This window comes from Lissotriton helveticus, chromosome 1_1 (assembly GCF_964261635.1).
Source record: "Lissotriton helveticus chromosome 1_1, aLisHel1.1, whole genome shotgun sequence".
Classification (NCBI taxonomy): domain Eukaryota; kingdom Metazoa; phylum Chordata; class Amphibia; order Caudata; family Salamandridae; genus Lissotriton; species Lissotriton helveticus.
In genome coordinates this window covers 1,955,473,726-1,955,490,293 of record NC_136057.1, presented here as the reverse complement: position 1 = coordinate 1,955,490,293, position 16,568 = coordinate 1,955,473,726, and the positions used below count along the sequence as shown (strand labels likewise).

Genomic DNA, 16,568 nt, shown 5'->3' with positions numbered 1-16,568 from the left:
GCAGAGATTGATTATCACACTTATACAAACACAGATAGTGCCCACAAGAGACACATTAAATTGACAAACGTATAAGCGCACAAGTGCACTCAAGACCATTAACATAAGACCCTCTTCACCCACAGAGAAACGTGCTAAGTCTTAAAATACAGACCCATAGACACACAAGCACCCAGAAACACTGTCTGGTGGACCGATAGTTACACACATACTGACGAGCATGGCCATACAGACCGATAAACAAAGAAAACGACTGCCACACAAACACACTTCTAGGTGTACTGACTAACAGCTTCACTGCCTGAACCGATGCACATAAACACGCACAAATCGACACCCAAACTAGCATGCAAACATACAGTTCAGAAGTACTTACCCACAGCAGTACCACAGAATAAGGCATTAACACGCAGATGCACAGATACACACAGGCTCAAACATTCGCACACAAGCACATGTATACATTCCGACCTACAGAAGCACACATGTAAATTAAGACACAAAAACTCCCAAGTACACATATATGCATAGACACACACACACAACGTGTACCCCACACAGCGAAACACAGACAGAAATACATATACAGGCACATATGGGTATAGCCACACATACAACCACACAAACACATATACACATAGACACAAATATTAACATACTTACACACAGAAACACATCGTCACATATGAATTTTCTTATATGCAAGCACAGACAAACCAGCAAGGGAAGCCAACATGAAATGTTCGCCAAGATCAATACAAAAACAGGATTACAGGTCTACACACAAAGGTACACGCACATGTAATCAGACATACACGCACACACATACACAATCATTGCTGCCCCAGCATACACAGAAACAGGTAACAGTGACACAAACATACACAAACCCAGCTGGATAAGCAGTCACGTGGCGTCGCAGACACAAAGATGCTTACACATGTAAAAACGTCCAAAACACTCGCGGAGACTTGTAAACTTACAACTGGACGGTAAATAAACCTTAAGTTCACAGACAGACTCATGCAGACAGAAGTCCCCACCCGCAGAGAAAACAGACCACAATATACAGACACAAAAAGATATATGTGCAAATCTTAGTGGCACCCACATGTGCACAGAAAAAAACTAATTCATATTACTTTTCAAATTCGAATTTGCAATTTACTGTTAATATTCAGCACTGATTTTTACGCGCACATACCTGGAAGCAAAATAAAAAGGTCTCCGTTCGTATAAAATTGTGTTTCAGAAATTGCCATTTTCAATGTCAAATTCCCAAGTGACAGTTACAGGTTGAGCTGTCTAATAAAAGATACGAATTCTGTGGGCTTTATAACAAACATTTTAAGTTCTGAGAAGGGTGATTGCGTCGCAGATCACGCCGCGATCCCAGTTCCTGGAGAGTGCCACGGAGAGAAGGGTTGTGCCGCATTTTAATTCGCTTGTTGGCGCCTGGAAACGGCTGCTCTCGGAATAACATTAAAAGGCGGGCTTGGGGCGGCGGTAAACTCACCTCAGCAGCGTTCCGGCTCCTGACAGGGCAAGCGCGAGTAACGTGATGAACCTCGGAGAAGGCACGATGTATCGGCGCCTGACTTGTAAAGCACGTGCCCTGGGCTTTAAATGGGCCGGGTTCCGCCGGATCCCGAAGGCAGTATTTAAAACGTTGAAATGGGTCCCTGTCAGGCGCTATATTCTGCACTTAGCTTCTCGGGGAAACGTTTGCATGTTTTTTGAACAATGGCTGAGCAAACTATAAAGAAAACCCATATCGGGGAGGTAGTTTCTGTATTACATGGGTATCTTAAATTACTTTTCTAGGGGTATTTACGTTTTCCAAGATGCTGTGTTTCTGCAGTTTTCTTTTAAAGCAGCGTATTCCTCTTTAATACGTTTTACTTTGAGCTGGTTCGTCTGTAGGTGCTTGCGTGTGAGTCGGGTTGTGGGTGGTCATTTAAAGGTGTGTTATTTGTAAAAAAAAGTTTAGTATTATAGTGCATTTGAAGGTTATATTTTTCTATAAACCGTTACAGTTTCTGTGAAAGTTTACACAGTTGCCAGAAATTAACAAAAAAAAACAGTGAAACCTTTTCCTGCCATAACTGTAGAAGTGGAAAGAGAGAAGTTTCTGGTCATGTTTGAAAACTCCAGAGTTGAGACTACAGACAGGGGGAGTTTCTCGCGGTACCTGCCAGCGGGCATAAAGGTGACCACAATACTGCCCATGCAGTCCTTGGCCTCTCTGCAGATGCAGTACAATGGTCATGAATGCCAATTGTAGTTCTAATCCAGTGTGTGTGAAAGGGCACACAGCTGTCGAATTATTTACAGAGCAAAGTGAATTTAAAAAAGCAGTGGTTACAGGTGAGTGGGTGTCTAGTGTGTTGGGGTGCAATGAAGTGTGTGCAGGAGAGGGTGAAATGATGGCTATGCCGGTGGGAATTTCAGAAAGAGATGTGGAGAGAAAAGGATGTGTATCACACAGTAGGGAGGAAAGTGTGTGAAGGGGAGAAGTGAGGTAAATACAACATTCTGAAGAACAGTAGTCTTTCCACAGGCCACAGTAATAGTCAATCCACAGCCTCATCTTTTTAGGATTGAAATATTTTCAATTATAATGATTCATAATAAAAAGTCACTGTTACTTGTCTGATACTGCTAGCATTGGCAAGACTGATAGGTCTAGCATAATTTAGGTGCATATCTTTTAATGTGTGATACATTTGGGTGCCATAAACACAAAGCTTATTAGCAGGCACCACAATACTAGTCTGAGGCCAATAGGGAAAGCACAGAATTTTGTTTACATTAGGCCCCCAGGTACATAAGTCACACCTTGTGGAAAGGATTCCTAGAAATGCTTCTTAGGCCACGCCCCTTCAGAGAACACACACTATTTCTGCAACCTACTAAAAAGCCTTGCACGTGCCTTAAAAGACAACAAATAGTGCTTAATGGAAGACGGAATGGTCCATATCACGCATGGGGGTGGTAGAGGTAAATGGAAAGGTTGCGTTAAATACCGCCAAGGTTTGCACTTGACCCTGGATAATGAAGAGAAACCGAATTAGCTTCAAAGTTTAGTCCTGTTTCCGGCCAGTGAAGCTGGGACTTGTTAAGGGTGCTGCCTCTTCGATTGTTTGGTAAACAGGGGCAAGAGTGCAGACTCCAAGGCTATTTGTCCGACGGAAAATAGGCAGGGACCGCCGGTGCATTCAAAACGCAGGGTAAAGTGCGCCAAAGTCGGAGCCTTCTGGTTTCCCTGATTTCTCAGCGGCGCTCTTGCAATTTTGTAGAATGACTGAAAGTGTCAAACGGGGTAATGTGTGAATGTATTTTTTCTTTTGCCATCACAAAATCGAAAAAAGTCAGTAAGGTCTATTTAAATGTGTGAAAAGAGCGACGCGTTCCAAAAATTAATGGTAAAACAAGGGTTTAGTTTGGAAGTGTGCAAGTAAAATGTATGACGAGTATTAAAATATATTTTTTTCGTAAACAGGAAGCTCGGATTGACTTTCCTTTAAAGCTAAAACAGAAGGGAAGCGGGGCGAGTAGTTTGATGGAAGGGGCAGGGGGGGTCATACAGGGCACGGGGTCCCTGGACAGGGTGAAGCAGTCCCACTCCCTACCCCCCCCCTCACTTGCAAGAGCCAGACCAAGTACCCCTCCACTTTTGCGGTTCACTGCACGATTTTGACTCCCCTGCCCCCGCCCAGTCTGTGTATCTAATATAATTATTTTTAGGGGGGGGGGCGTTGGAGGAGCCCCCAACAACCCCGAGGGCTGTCAGTGCGTGTCCATCCGCAGGGGGCTGAGGGGAGCATGACAGGCCTTTGTTGTGCGGATAAAGAGAGCCCCGCCAGTGTCAGCTCCGGGAGGGGGGGGGGCTCCTCCTCCTGAATTAGGAGGGAGTGGGCTGGCTTTAGCCTCTTAACAGAGCGGGCACTGCTGGGGAAGGCAGCACTCCCGAGTGCGAGCCACAGGCGCGGGGACCTCTCGGGCTAGCCGTGCCGGATACCGCTCCTGCCCCTTGGGTTTCAGACTCCAGGACTTGAGCGGGATTCAGGGTGCGGGCCGCCCCCACCTGCTTCCACCGCAGCCCCCCCCCCCCCCCCTTCGCACATGCCCCCCGCCAGGCGCGTGCTGCCGGCCCTCACTGCTTGTGTCTTTTCTGCACCCCCAGGAAGCTCTGCGGCGCCCTGAGCCCCCCTCAGCCTGGGACGGCCTGCGGGGGCACCTCCGCCCTGGGCGCCCGCCCGCTCTTCGGAACCCCGGAGGACCCGTGCATGGAAATAGTGGGGTGCCGAGCAGAGGAGAGCTCGTGCGCCTTCCGGCCCGCCGCCATGCTCTTCCACGGCATCTCCGGGGGCCACATCCAGGGCATCATGGAGGAGATGGAGCGGCGCTCCAAGACGGCCGAGGCGCGCCTGGCCAAGGGGGTGGCCATCAACGGACGGGGCGAGGTAAGGAGGGCTCTGGGGCGGCAGGGAGGGCTGGGGGACGGATGGGTGCAGTGGGCGGAAGGGCCGAGGCTTGGGACCGGTGGAGGGGGTACACTAGGCGAATCCCCCCGAGCACGCTTCCTGCCGGCGATCACACACCGCCAGAGTTCAACAGATTGCGCTCAAGTTCTCACAGGCACTTTACTGCACATGCTCCAACTAACACGCGCACACAAACACACACACTGTCTTCCTCACTTGGGAAAACAGATCATACTCGCAGGTAGATATTCAGGACAAACAACAACACACATAATTTAGACAACTGTAGGGAGTAAAGATCCCACATATGAACTCAGAGGTGCCAAACTGCAAATACCAAAACTCAAATGTACCAAACTACACCCGCAGGTACTCAGGGGCAACAAACCACACACACAAGCAGTTGAAGGCGACACTGCACACACAAAGGTACACATATGTAATACTAACCCAGGCAACCCGGGAACCGATGGCACATGGGCATCTAGGTGTACCAACTGACATACACAGGTACTTGAGGCCGAAACATTGCATACACGGGCACTGGAAGGGAACCGATCGCACCCACACAGTCTGGTGCACGAACAACACTCAAGTGCGGCAGGAAACATGCGGAAGCTCTCACGGAACGGAACCACACACGGGCGGCCAGGTGCACCAAACTACAAGCACAGGGGCGCGGGGGCAACAAGCGGGCAGGAGTGGCAGGAAATCACTACAGGCACCCGGGAAACTAACTACACACAGTGGCACTACGTACACACACACACATATACACGTGCGCAAACACACACACACACACAAAACACACACACACCCTAGAATTAACAATCTCTACAGAGAGGCTCCCGGGTGCAACAGACAGACACACATGGGGAAGAGAGTTGACACGGCCTCTCCGGAGCACACGTTGTGCCTTCAACAGGGCAGGTCGTCTCCTCTGCCTTTCAACTCATACCGATCTCTGAAGGCTGAGCAGTTTGCACGTCCGGTTCCGGTTAGCTATGCCTGTTTGTAAACACATCTGCAGATAACGGCAGCGAGGCACAGGGAGACACAGCGACTTGCCACGCATCCAGGGGGCGGACGCATAACGTGTTTCTTTATCTATTCAAAGTAGTTTATAGAGAAAGACAGCATACAATCAGATGATATTACGATACAAGAGCAAGGAAGGCGCATAACATTTCTAACGAAAAGTTATCAGATGAAAATGCAAAACTCCAGTTTTATAAATAAGTCTGTTTATAAGAACATTTGCAAATTAAAGATTCGAGAATCCCGAATATAAAGTGATTTTCCTTGGCCTACATTTCGGGGACTGCAGATTTTTATAATTTCTAAAATGTGCCTCTCTCGTCACATTTTACGAACTATTATACCAATTGGTTCTTGGGGGATTTGAGGCCTTGGATGGCAGTTGGGGTCTTGAATCTTTCACCGATATCCAAGGTCGTTTAGCCCATGTCTGTGAGCCGAAACCCGCGAGCCAAACGGGGGTCCCGCCGCTATTTCAGGGACACTGCACTACTTATCACCTACTCCGGGAAATAATAAAAACACAGGGGAGCGGCTCAATCTGGAAAAAAATATATATAAATGTATATATACATCCTATTATTTTCGCCTATGTAGAGTACTGTAGTCGCATACACATATTCCTGTATACAAGAATGCATAGAGGTTATTGTAATTACGCAAGTCCCTTATAGTCCAGTAAATTACGTCCCATTAGTCGCGTATATAAACTTCGTTTGCAATATACCATTCAGAGTCCCCTGTTATAAATTTCAATGTAAAGGAGGACGCAGGTTCGCTACTCTTGCCACTAAACTGTGGAACTCTCTTACCTGGGAAATTCGCTCCTGTGCCACTATTCTCCAGTTCAGGCGACTCCTCAAGACGTGGTTGTTTGCCCAGGCACTGGCTTAATTTCTTTCAGCCTTTGAGCAGTAATCTCCCAGAGTATATCAGTTAGCGCCATGAAACCCTTGGGTGAACGTGCGCTTTATAAATTCTTGATAAGATAAGATGATAAGATAAGAGTAACTCTTTCAGTTAAGAAGAGGCCTGTACCTAGAAATTACAATATTTCAAAAACTCGTGTTTTCACTGTTCCCATTCTGCGCATGCCAATGAAGGCTCAGGAGAAAATCAAAGCCCAGTCACAAAACCCCTCTCCTGGATTTTTCTAATTGCAGAGGAGCGCAGCAGATTTTGACAGCAATTAGTAAAATTATCTCCGTGAAATAACTGGTCTGTTAACGGTGATGTCTGTTTTGTTTTGGTTGAGCCCGGCGAACTTCACGTACAAGGTGACAGTGACACGTTTGGTCTTTTTTTCCTTGAGAAAACGTTTTCTGCTCGTCACAATGTAGTGCGTTTTCTACATTTTGTGTTCAGGCTCCTTGAACAGTATTTTCTAGTCCCTCTGCTTAATTTTAGTGTCGCATAGCAGTTTGCTCTACAGCAAAGCCAACCATGGGGCCTATAAACACAATGGTAGTATCAGGAATACAAAAAACATGTCTTTGAGAAGGTGAATCAAAGAAAACAATGCAAATAATTGCGGTGACGTCCAAACACACTGTAACCGTTAATAAAATCTAACACCGTGGATGGATTTCCAAAAATATTGATATTCTTTTTAATTTCAGAATCCACCGGCTATTTATGTTATCCATAAAATTGTCCAACTTTAAAAAAAATCACACGCGGGTGTTTTGTGTCCATTTCCCCAGCCTGCACAGGTCTATTCGTTAGTTGAAATGAAGGAAAGACTTCCAGGCCGGACAGAAGGGCACCAATAATAAATACAAAGACACCTGAAGTGCGAAATTACTCGAGGGGACGAAAGAGCAGCCGAATATCTTTTTTAAGGACAGGCCAGGCTCATTCCCAAGGCACCCCATGGTGCTGGGCAGTTATATCGATCACTGCTCCCAGCTGTTTAATTGGCACGTCACCGAGGTGGGGGGCCTCAGACACCTTTAATTAGAAGCCCCGAAATCTGCAGGAGACAGCGTGTAGATTCAGGGAGAAATGTGAATTTTTATATTGGTAAAGGGAAAGCGTCGAGGCCCCTGGCGATAATAGGTAATATTACCACCCTAACGTAAAATACAATTAGGGTTATTTTTATTATTATTATTAGCGTAATCCTAATGACAATCATTCTCGTCAAATTAATCCTAGACACTTGCCAATATAATGGCAATAAAAACAAAAGTAATTGCAACAATAATGTTAAAAAAAATAATGTTAAATCACCCGTTTACAGTGCGGCCAGGTGCGCGCCGGGTCCTTTCTCTCTGTTGCCTGTCTATGGAAGGTGCGGAGGGAGGCTTCGGCCCCTTTGTTCTACGGAGGCCTGGAAGGCTTTCTAGTATGTTACTCAGTGCCAGGCAGGGCCCCTCACCGCCGCTCAACCAAGGTGTCTTTGTTAACAGACTGAACCCCGTGCTATTAACGCCCAACGTGCAGTTAATGCTTTGTTAATGACCAGGAAGGTTTATTTCAGGTTATAATGTTACCTCCCGGCTACCCTGTTCATTTGTGTTAGAATAGAATCTGGCACTACACTACACAACAGGTTCCTTTATGGGGCAAGCCCACTGTGCAATTAAAACCACGTCACTTAATGCAGCACATCGGGTCATTGCACATGCTGTAACCCCTGCGTATTATTTAATGTACCTATGTAACTCCCGAGCATTATTTTATGTACCTATGTCTAGGAAGCACTCCTTTATATAACATGTTTTAGTCTCTGGTATTGGCCACTTGTTAATGCAACTTTTGTTAGGTTTTAAAACTGGCTGTGGCCTCCTTCACTAAAATAAAAGACTAGTCACAAGGATTGACACCCGAGTGTTTCAATCTAGAGTGCATGGATAATTCCATAGGAGCGCCTACACCTTTCAGATGTTTCTTAAAAACAAATACAACCCTTGCCGTTTCTGTTCCATCGCTAGTTTATATTTTATTGGCAACTTAAAGCTGGGTTCCAGCTCTTCTCTTGGTGTTTGCATCCTCGCTGTGTGTTTCCTTGTTAATTAGGCGTTAACTCTTTCAATACATTTTGTGTGTGCATTATTACATTTCAGAAGTAACATCCCAATAAGTATTTGCGCGACTCAGGGAGGCCAGGCCCGGCGCAGCGCCTCGCCATCCCGTGTGCCCCTCTGCATGCATGGCCCGCCGCTCACGGTCTCTCTCGCCTGCTTGCTCCACAGGGCCTGCCCCCCATGAGCCCCGAGAAGCCGGCCCTGTGCGCCGGCTGCGGGGGGAAGATCGCGGACAGATACTACCTGCTGGCCGTGGACAAGCAGTGGCACCTGCGCTGTCTCAAGTGCTGCGAGTGCAAGTTGGCGCTAGAGTCCGAGCTCACCTGCTTCGCCAAGGACGGCAGCATTTACTGCAAGGAGGACTACTACAGGTACTGCAGCCCGGCGGGGAGGACGGGGGTCAATGGGGTGCGTTGTGGGAGTAGTTGTGGCAAAGAAGTGGGGGGCTATGCTGGCTGGGGCGTGATTGAAGGGTGGCCCGGAAGAGAGTGGTCATCTGCAGGGCATGTCGTTAAGCATGAGATGTACAGTCATGGGCTGTCAGTGATAACCTATTGCATTCTGGGTGCTGTAGTCATTTCATTTGAACTACCTAAACACGAATCCATCCCACGTCTAGGGACAGTGCCTGTGATGACAGGAGGTGTGGTTGCCGTCCTACTAGAAGACTGCGGTGGCGGGGGCTGGTGCAGTGAAAGGGGCAGACACTGTTTTAAAGGGGGTAGGGGTGGATTCTTGACCTGTTACCCCCTGTCTCCCCTGGCCTGCAGTGCACGTGGCCTCTGGTGCCCCAGCCCAACTGGCCTTTCAGAGGCACCAACCATGAGGGACATTCCGCGTTTCTGCTGTACTCTGGCCTTTAACAGATGGGGTTTGTCCGAGTCCAATCCGCGTAGTATGGTGGCCTAACCCTAACACTTCTGTGACATCATCCCTAACACACCGGTGACCTCGCCCCTAATCCTAACACGCCTGTGACCTCATCACTAACACACCTGTGACCTCGCCCCTAACCCTAACACACCTGTGACCTCATCACTAACACACCAGTGACCTCGCCCCTAACACTAACACACCTGTAACCTCGTCCCTAACCCTAACACACCTGTAACCTCGTCCCTAACTCTAACACACCTGTGACCTCATCACTAACACACCTGTGACCTCGTCCATAATTCCACACTCTGCCTAAACTTACCCCATTTTCAACCATAACCATGAAACATCCAGCCACAGCCCCATCTCTAACGTTAACTCCCAAACATATCCCCAACCCTAACCATAGTCCAGCCCACCTGTCATAACAGACCCATGCCTAATCTTTACACTCAGCCCCGCTCCTTTCTCTAAGAAGTGCACTCGGTACGCCATCTTCAGTCCTACGGGCCTGGCAGCGGCCCCCCTGCTGTAATGCCCCATTTACCCGATGCAGGTCAACAGGACAGTGTATCAAAGCTGGCTTCTGACCGAGAGACCCTGGTTTCAAATCGTGTTTAAGACCCGCAGCAACAAGTGACAACGGGCACCGCAAAAGCAACGTCAGCAAAAACGAAAGAAACTACACGAACGTCAGTTTAAAAGGTGGATGGACCCATTCACGGGGGGGAAGGGGCATGACTTAGAATAAAACTGCAACGAGTCCCCTGAGTGCTTTTAATTTAGCACCTCTGTGCTTTTACTGAACCCTCCTCACAAGGGAGAGTCCATTGCACTGTCAGAATGACAGCATTTCTCTGGGTCCCTACTGACGTCATCTAAAATCAGCAGAAGTATTAGGTGCTGCAGCCGGTTCATAGCGAAACAAGTACGACGCAGTACAAACCGCAATTTTAGTGTTTTCAGAGCCTTGCAATTAAAAGCATGAAATTGAAATGCGCGCAGCTGCAGACTGAAAAACGTAGCAGCCGACCCTCGTTATAAGATAAAGCGCCTCTAACGAGCAGAAGCGCTCTGCTCAGCGCTCGGACACATTTCCGTGACAGGGCTCGGCTCACACACCTCACCGCGGGGCCTCGGAGGCCTTTCACTGAACAGCCCCAGATTTATAACAGCAGGAACCGACCCGAGCCCCATTTAATGCAGAACACGGGGTGCTCTTCCTGTTCTGGGCTATAAATCACCTCCGATGTAAGTAATATTAATGTTTTAATCCCCGAGAGGGGAATCCCCTACGGCCAGGCGTTTCACAAAAAAAGAACCATTGTGTTAACTCTGTTTATTACAAAAAAATACTATAAAATAAAAATCTGTCTGGAAAATTATCGTAAATGTATTTAACTATATAATCAGCAGTGTCTCGCTTCTATTTCAGTGCCTGGAAGTATTTTATTGCGGCACTCTAATATTTCGAGTCTAAAACAATTGCTTTTCCCGTTATATTTATGAGAGTTAAAAACGTGTTTATTTGTACGCGCTTACCCCAGGCACACTAAAGCCCCACAAAGTGTAGAGGTGTGAGTGTAACTTAAGGTCGCAGATAACATTCCCAGATGTAATAATCCGCTGTAAATATTGTGTTTTATTGGAAACGGGAACAATAGTATTTACATGGTTTATACAGCGCTTCGTACCACATCAATAACAGCGCTTTTATAACTAAAATATAATGTATATAATGATGCCGAAACTTTCAGTTACCCCACCCCGCCTCTTAATGATAGCAAAGAGAACCCTAGTGTTACGAAGCGGCTTCATGTCACATGCTGGAATTATAGATATGAAACTATATAAAACGTATTCACCGGGGTTCAGTTGTTTTCAGTGGCAGGGACCTGCCGCTGTTTAGTTTTACTACAATACGAACTTTTATGAGCCAATAGTACAAAAAATCATGTTCAGCCCTAACCTTGACAGCTTCGTTTTTTTAAAAACCAGATGTATTTGGCCGCTGACAGCATAAATCGAGGTATTTTGTCTGTGAATTCGAGTGCGCTTAGAATGTTGCTTTTGCGGAAAAATGATTCCGGTTTGTTGACTATAATTCCACTTCGGTACTCCGGTTCTTCGTTTTTGTGTAAATTAAAATCAGTTATACTGGCAGGGATTAAATATAGCTATGAGCGCTTTCGCCCTTCGACTTTTCTGCACACCAAAAATCCATTCGGATTTATTACAGAACAATAAGAAATACATAAATTAAAACGGACGTGCATTCGTAGACATTCCTTGTCAATAGACTGCACACAATGTTCTTGCAAAGGAGAAGAAGGAACGAAAAAAAGTGTCTACATGTCATAAGTAACCCAAAATATGCAATTTCCTCCCTTCCGAAGCTCGCATTCGAGATCTTGCTCTCCTGGCCTTGTTTTTATTTGCTGAGTGGGATGTTAGTAAATTTGAGGAAGAACAAAAAATAACTACGCGGGGAGAAGCCCCTTCTCAGCCCCACTCTCGCCTCTGCATCATTTCTGAGGTACTGAAGGGCGACGACTGCCATTGTAACGCGCAGCAGTGTTTTAGAAAATGTGCGCTTCCCCGATTTCATGTACTCACTTCACAACTGCTCCCCCGCTGCAGGGCTGCAAGGCCGCTGTGAGGTGAGTGGAGCTGGTGACGTGAGTGGGGGTGGCAGCAGGTGAGGGGAAAATGCGAGGTGACAGGACGAGTTGAGCAAGTGAGGGAAGTGAGTGTGGTGAGGGAAGCCTGTGAGGTGATCAGGTGAGGGAAGCATTGAGCATGTGAGGTGAGCAGGTGAGGGAAGCATGCGAGGTGAATGGGTGAGTTGAGCATATAAGGTCAGCTGCTGAGGGAAGAGTGTAAGGTGAGCAGGTGAGGGAAGCCTGTGAGGTGAGCAGGTGAGGAAAGCATGGACGAGCAGTTGAGGAAAGCATGTGAGGTGACAGGGTGAGTTCAGCAAGTGAGGGAAGCGTGTGAGGTGAGCAGGTGAGGGAACCATTGAGCATGTGAGGTGAGCAGGTGAGGGAAGCATCGGAGGTGAATGGGTGAGTTGCACATGTGAGATAAACTGCTGAGGGAAGCCTGTGAGGTGAGCAGGTGAGGAAAGCATGGACGAGCAGTTGAGGAAAGCATGTGAGGTGACAGGGTGAGTTCAGCAAGTGAGGGAAGCGTGTGAGGTGAGCAGGTGAGGGAACCATTGAGCATGTGAGGTGAGCAGGTGAGGGAAGCATCGGAGGTGAATGGGTGAGTTGCACATGTGAGATAAACTGCTGAGGGAAGCCTGTGAGGTGAGCAGGTGAGGAAAGCATGGACGAGCAGTTGAGGAAAGCATGTGAGGTGACAGGGTGAGTTCAGCAAGTGAGGGAAGCGTGTGAGGTGAGCAGGTGAGGGAACCATTGAGCATGTGAGGTGAGCAGGTGAGGGAAGCATCGGAGGTGAATGGGTGAGTTGCACATGTGAGATAAACTGCTGAGGGAAGCCTGTGAGGTGAGCAGGTGAGGAAAGCATGGACGAGCAGTTGAGGAAAGCATGTGAGGTGACAGGGTGAGTTCAGCAAGTGAGGGAAGCGTGTGAGGTGAGCAGGTGAGGGAACCATTGAGCATGTGAGGTGAGCAGGTGAGGGAAGCATCGGAGGTGAATGGGTGAGTTGCACATGTGAGATAAACTGCTGAGGGAAGCCTGTGAGGTGAGCAGGTGAGGAAAGCATGGACGAGCAGTTGAGGAAAGCATGTGAGGTGACAGGGTGAGTTCAGCAAGTGAGGGAAGCGTGTGAGGTGAGCAGGTGAGGGAACCATTGAGCATGTGAGGTGAGCAGGTGAGGGAAGCATCGGAGGTGAATGGGTGAGTTGCACATGTGAGATAAACTGCTGAGGGAAGCCTGTGAGGTGAGCAGGTGAGGAAAGCATGGACGAGCAGTTGAGGAAAGCATGTGAGGTGACAGGGTGAGTTCAGCAAGTGAGGGAAGCGTGTGAGGTGAGCAGGTGAGGGAACCATTGAACATGTGAGGTGAGCAGGTGAGGGAAGCATCGGAGGTGAAAGGTTGAGTTGAGCAAGTGAGGGAAGCGTGTGAGCTGATCAGGTGAGGGAACCCCTGAGCATGTGAGGTGAGCAGGTGAGGAAGCATGTGAGGTGAATGGGGGAATTGAACATGTGAGATAAACTGTCGAGGGCAGCGTGTGAGGTGAGCAGGTAAGGAAGCATGTAAAGTGATCATTTGAGGGAACCATTGAGCAGGCGAGGGAAACATGTGAGGTGCATGGATGAGTTGAGCATGTGAGGTGAATGGGTGAGCTCAGCCTGCGAGGTTAGTAGGTGAGGGAAGTTTGTGAGGTGAATGGTGAGTTGAGCAAGGGAGGTAAGCTGCTGAGTGAAGTCTGGGAAGCGAGCAGGCGAGAGAAGCAGGTGAGGTGAGCAGGTGAGGGAACCACGTTAGGCGAATGGGTGAGCTGAGCATGTGAGGTGAGATGAGGTGAAAAAAGGGGGAGAGTGGCTGATGTGAGCAGGCGAAGGGAGCTTGTGAGGTGAGGCGATCAGGTGGGCAGAACGGGGAGGGAACGAGTTGAGCTCGTGAGGTGATGGGGTAGGCAGAAAAGTGAGAGGATGAAATAAACTGGCCAGGTAAATGGGTGACGTGTGTAGGTGAGGCCAGGGTGAGGGAGCAGGTGTGTAGTTACGGTGCGCTCATAAGGTGAACAGGTGTGATGAATGGATAAGAAGGCATGAAAAGACTACAGCAGGCTGAGGTGAGTAAATGGTATGACCTGGTGAGATGCGCGGCTAGGCCAATGTGTGGGTGAGGCGAGCAGATGGCCTGGTGCATGCACTGTAGCCGCTTTTAATCTGTGTGACTGTCGCCGTGTGCCCCGCGCCCCTGCCCCGGTGTTGATGGCATGTCTTGCTTCCAGAAGGTTCTCTGTGCAGAGATGTGCTCGCTGCCACCTTGGGATCTCGGCCTCGGAGATGGTGATGAGGGCCCGGGACTCGGTGTACCACTTGAGCTGCTTCACCTGCACCTCCTGCAACAAGACGCTCAGCACGGGCGACCACTTCGGCATGAAGGACAGCCTGGTGTACTGCCGGGCCCACTTCGAGGCGCTAGTACAGGGCGACTTCCACCCGCAACTCAGCTACACCGAGCTAGCGGCCAAGGGAGGGGGGCTGGCGGCCCTGCCCTACTTCAACGGCACGGGCACCGTACAGAAGGGGCGACCCCGGAAGAGGAAGAGTCCGGCGCTGGGCGTGGACATGGTCAGCTACAACTCAGGTGAGCCTTCCCCTTCTGGCCAATCAGCATGCGACCTTCAGTCAGCATCCTATGTTGAGATGATATTCAGTCCACGCCAGCATTCACCGCAGGTCAGCATTCACCATGAAGAAGAATTCACCTCACAGTCAACATTCACCCTCCACTATCACTCTGTATTCAGCATAAACCCTCCCTCCTCACGCTCCCTTCAACTTTCACACGCCTTTACTTGCCTCCTGTCCGCAATGACCACCAGTCTGCATTCACCCATCAAATGATTACCACCATTCACACAGCACTCACCCCACTGAGCCGTCATTTCCGAATCAACATGCACCCCCAGTTTAAGCTACGACAGCCATTATTATACCAACGTCAGTCAGCATGCACTGCCCTTCAGAACTGAGCCCCAGCCAGCACTAACCACCGGCCACAATGCAACCTACAGACTACATTCTGTCCAAAGTCAACACCCACTCTCCAGTCACCTGTCAGCAATGTTTACTCGATTCAATATTCACCCGCCAGTCAGCACCTACTCTGTCAGCACGCCTCTCTTCAGTACTCACTCGATTCAACATCCCCTCTTCAAACAGCACCTACTCACCTGTCAGCACCATCCCTCCCTCCCTTCGGTATTCACTCGATTCAACATTCACCCACCAGTCAGCACCTACTCTACTGTCAGCACCCCCCTCTTCAGTACTCACTCGATTCAACATTCACCCGCCAGTCAGCACCTACTCTGCTGTCAGCACACCCCTCTTCAGTACTCACTCGATTCAACATTCACCCACCAGTCAGCACCTACTCACCTGTCAGCACCCTCCCTTCAGTACTCACTCGATTCAACATTCACCCACCAGTCAGCACCTACTCTCCGTCCAGGAACCTCCCTCCCTTCAGTACTCAATCGATTCTATATTCACCCTCCTGTCGGCTCGCTCCCTCCTTTCAGTGTGAACTCGAATCGAAATTCACCTTTCAGTTTCACTCATGTCAAGTCAGAATTCACCGACAGTTTTCACAATAAAGACAGCATTTACCCACCAGTCAGCATTCACTCATTCTGCACCCCTCCCTCCACCAACCAGGTAAAGCCCTACAGTCAGCACTTACCCCACAGTATTCCCCACTCAGGAAACATTAAGTTTTCGCCTAGTGCAGATCCGTGTGCAGCCTGCAGGCCATGGTTTTGAACTCTAACAGTGTAAACTCAGCTTTCTGTCCTTCCTGACCCCAGGTCCACAAAAGGGGTGCTGCCAGTAATACTAGCATATGCTATGCTTAATATAAGGCACATTGCTGCGCATGGCGTGCTGTGTATACCGTCCTGAATTATGCTTTTTTAAATAGTTTTTTTTCAGTTTTCTAATGGTCTCGAGAAAACACTCACGAGGTGCCCCCATGCCTCCTCCCAAAAACTTGCAAAGTTAAACTTTGGACACTACACTTCACTATACAAAACGACAAAGTTAATGGATACATAAAGCATCGGCTAGACTTAACGGAGTGTTAAAAAACACACATATTAGCCCCTTATGTTACCAATGAATGTGTACGCGTGCACACTACAGTGATAGCTTCTGTAAAGTTTTAGGAAAGTAAAAAATGAACCTTCTTCGGAAAGTTGCGTCCTACTTCTGGCTATGCGTGTGGTTATGCACCCTGATGGTCGTAGGTTTCTCTAGATGGAGGTCTGATTAGCTGTTTATGTCCCTAACTGTGGTGTCCATTTTCTACATAGTTAAGCTGCTCACTTTTCTTAGTTGTAGGTTCTCCCAGGGTTGTGAGTTGAGGGGTATCTGTTGTTCGTATGTGTGCCTTCCACAAGGTTTGTAGTTGTAGATGACTTGTTTTGTTGACAACTGT

General features: G+C 48.4%; 1 protein-coding gene across 2 annotated transcripts in view; it reads left to right on the top strand.

The window, feature by feature from the left end:
- Nucleotides 1-4,145: 4,145 nt before the first annotated feature.
- Nucleotides 4,146-16,568, top strand: part of LHX9 (LIM homeobox 9) — a 51,090-nt gene continuing 38,667 nt past the window's right edge. For both annotated transcript variants that reach the window (XM_078643978.1, XM_078643969.1), the window contains exons 1-3: nt 4,146-4,466; nt 8,723-8,925; nt 14,356-14,714. In XM_078643978.1, the coding sequence (XP_078500104.1) occupies nt 4,290-4,466; nt 8,723-8,925; nt 14,356-14,714 (739 nt within the window). In that variant the 5' untranslated portion in view covers nt 4,146-4,289. The remainder of the gene's footprint in view (nt 4,467-8,722; nt 8,926-14,355; nt 14,715-16,568) is intronic.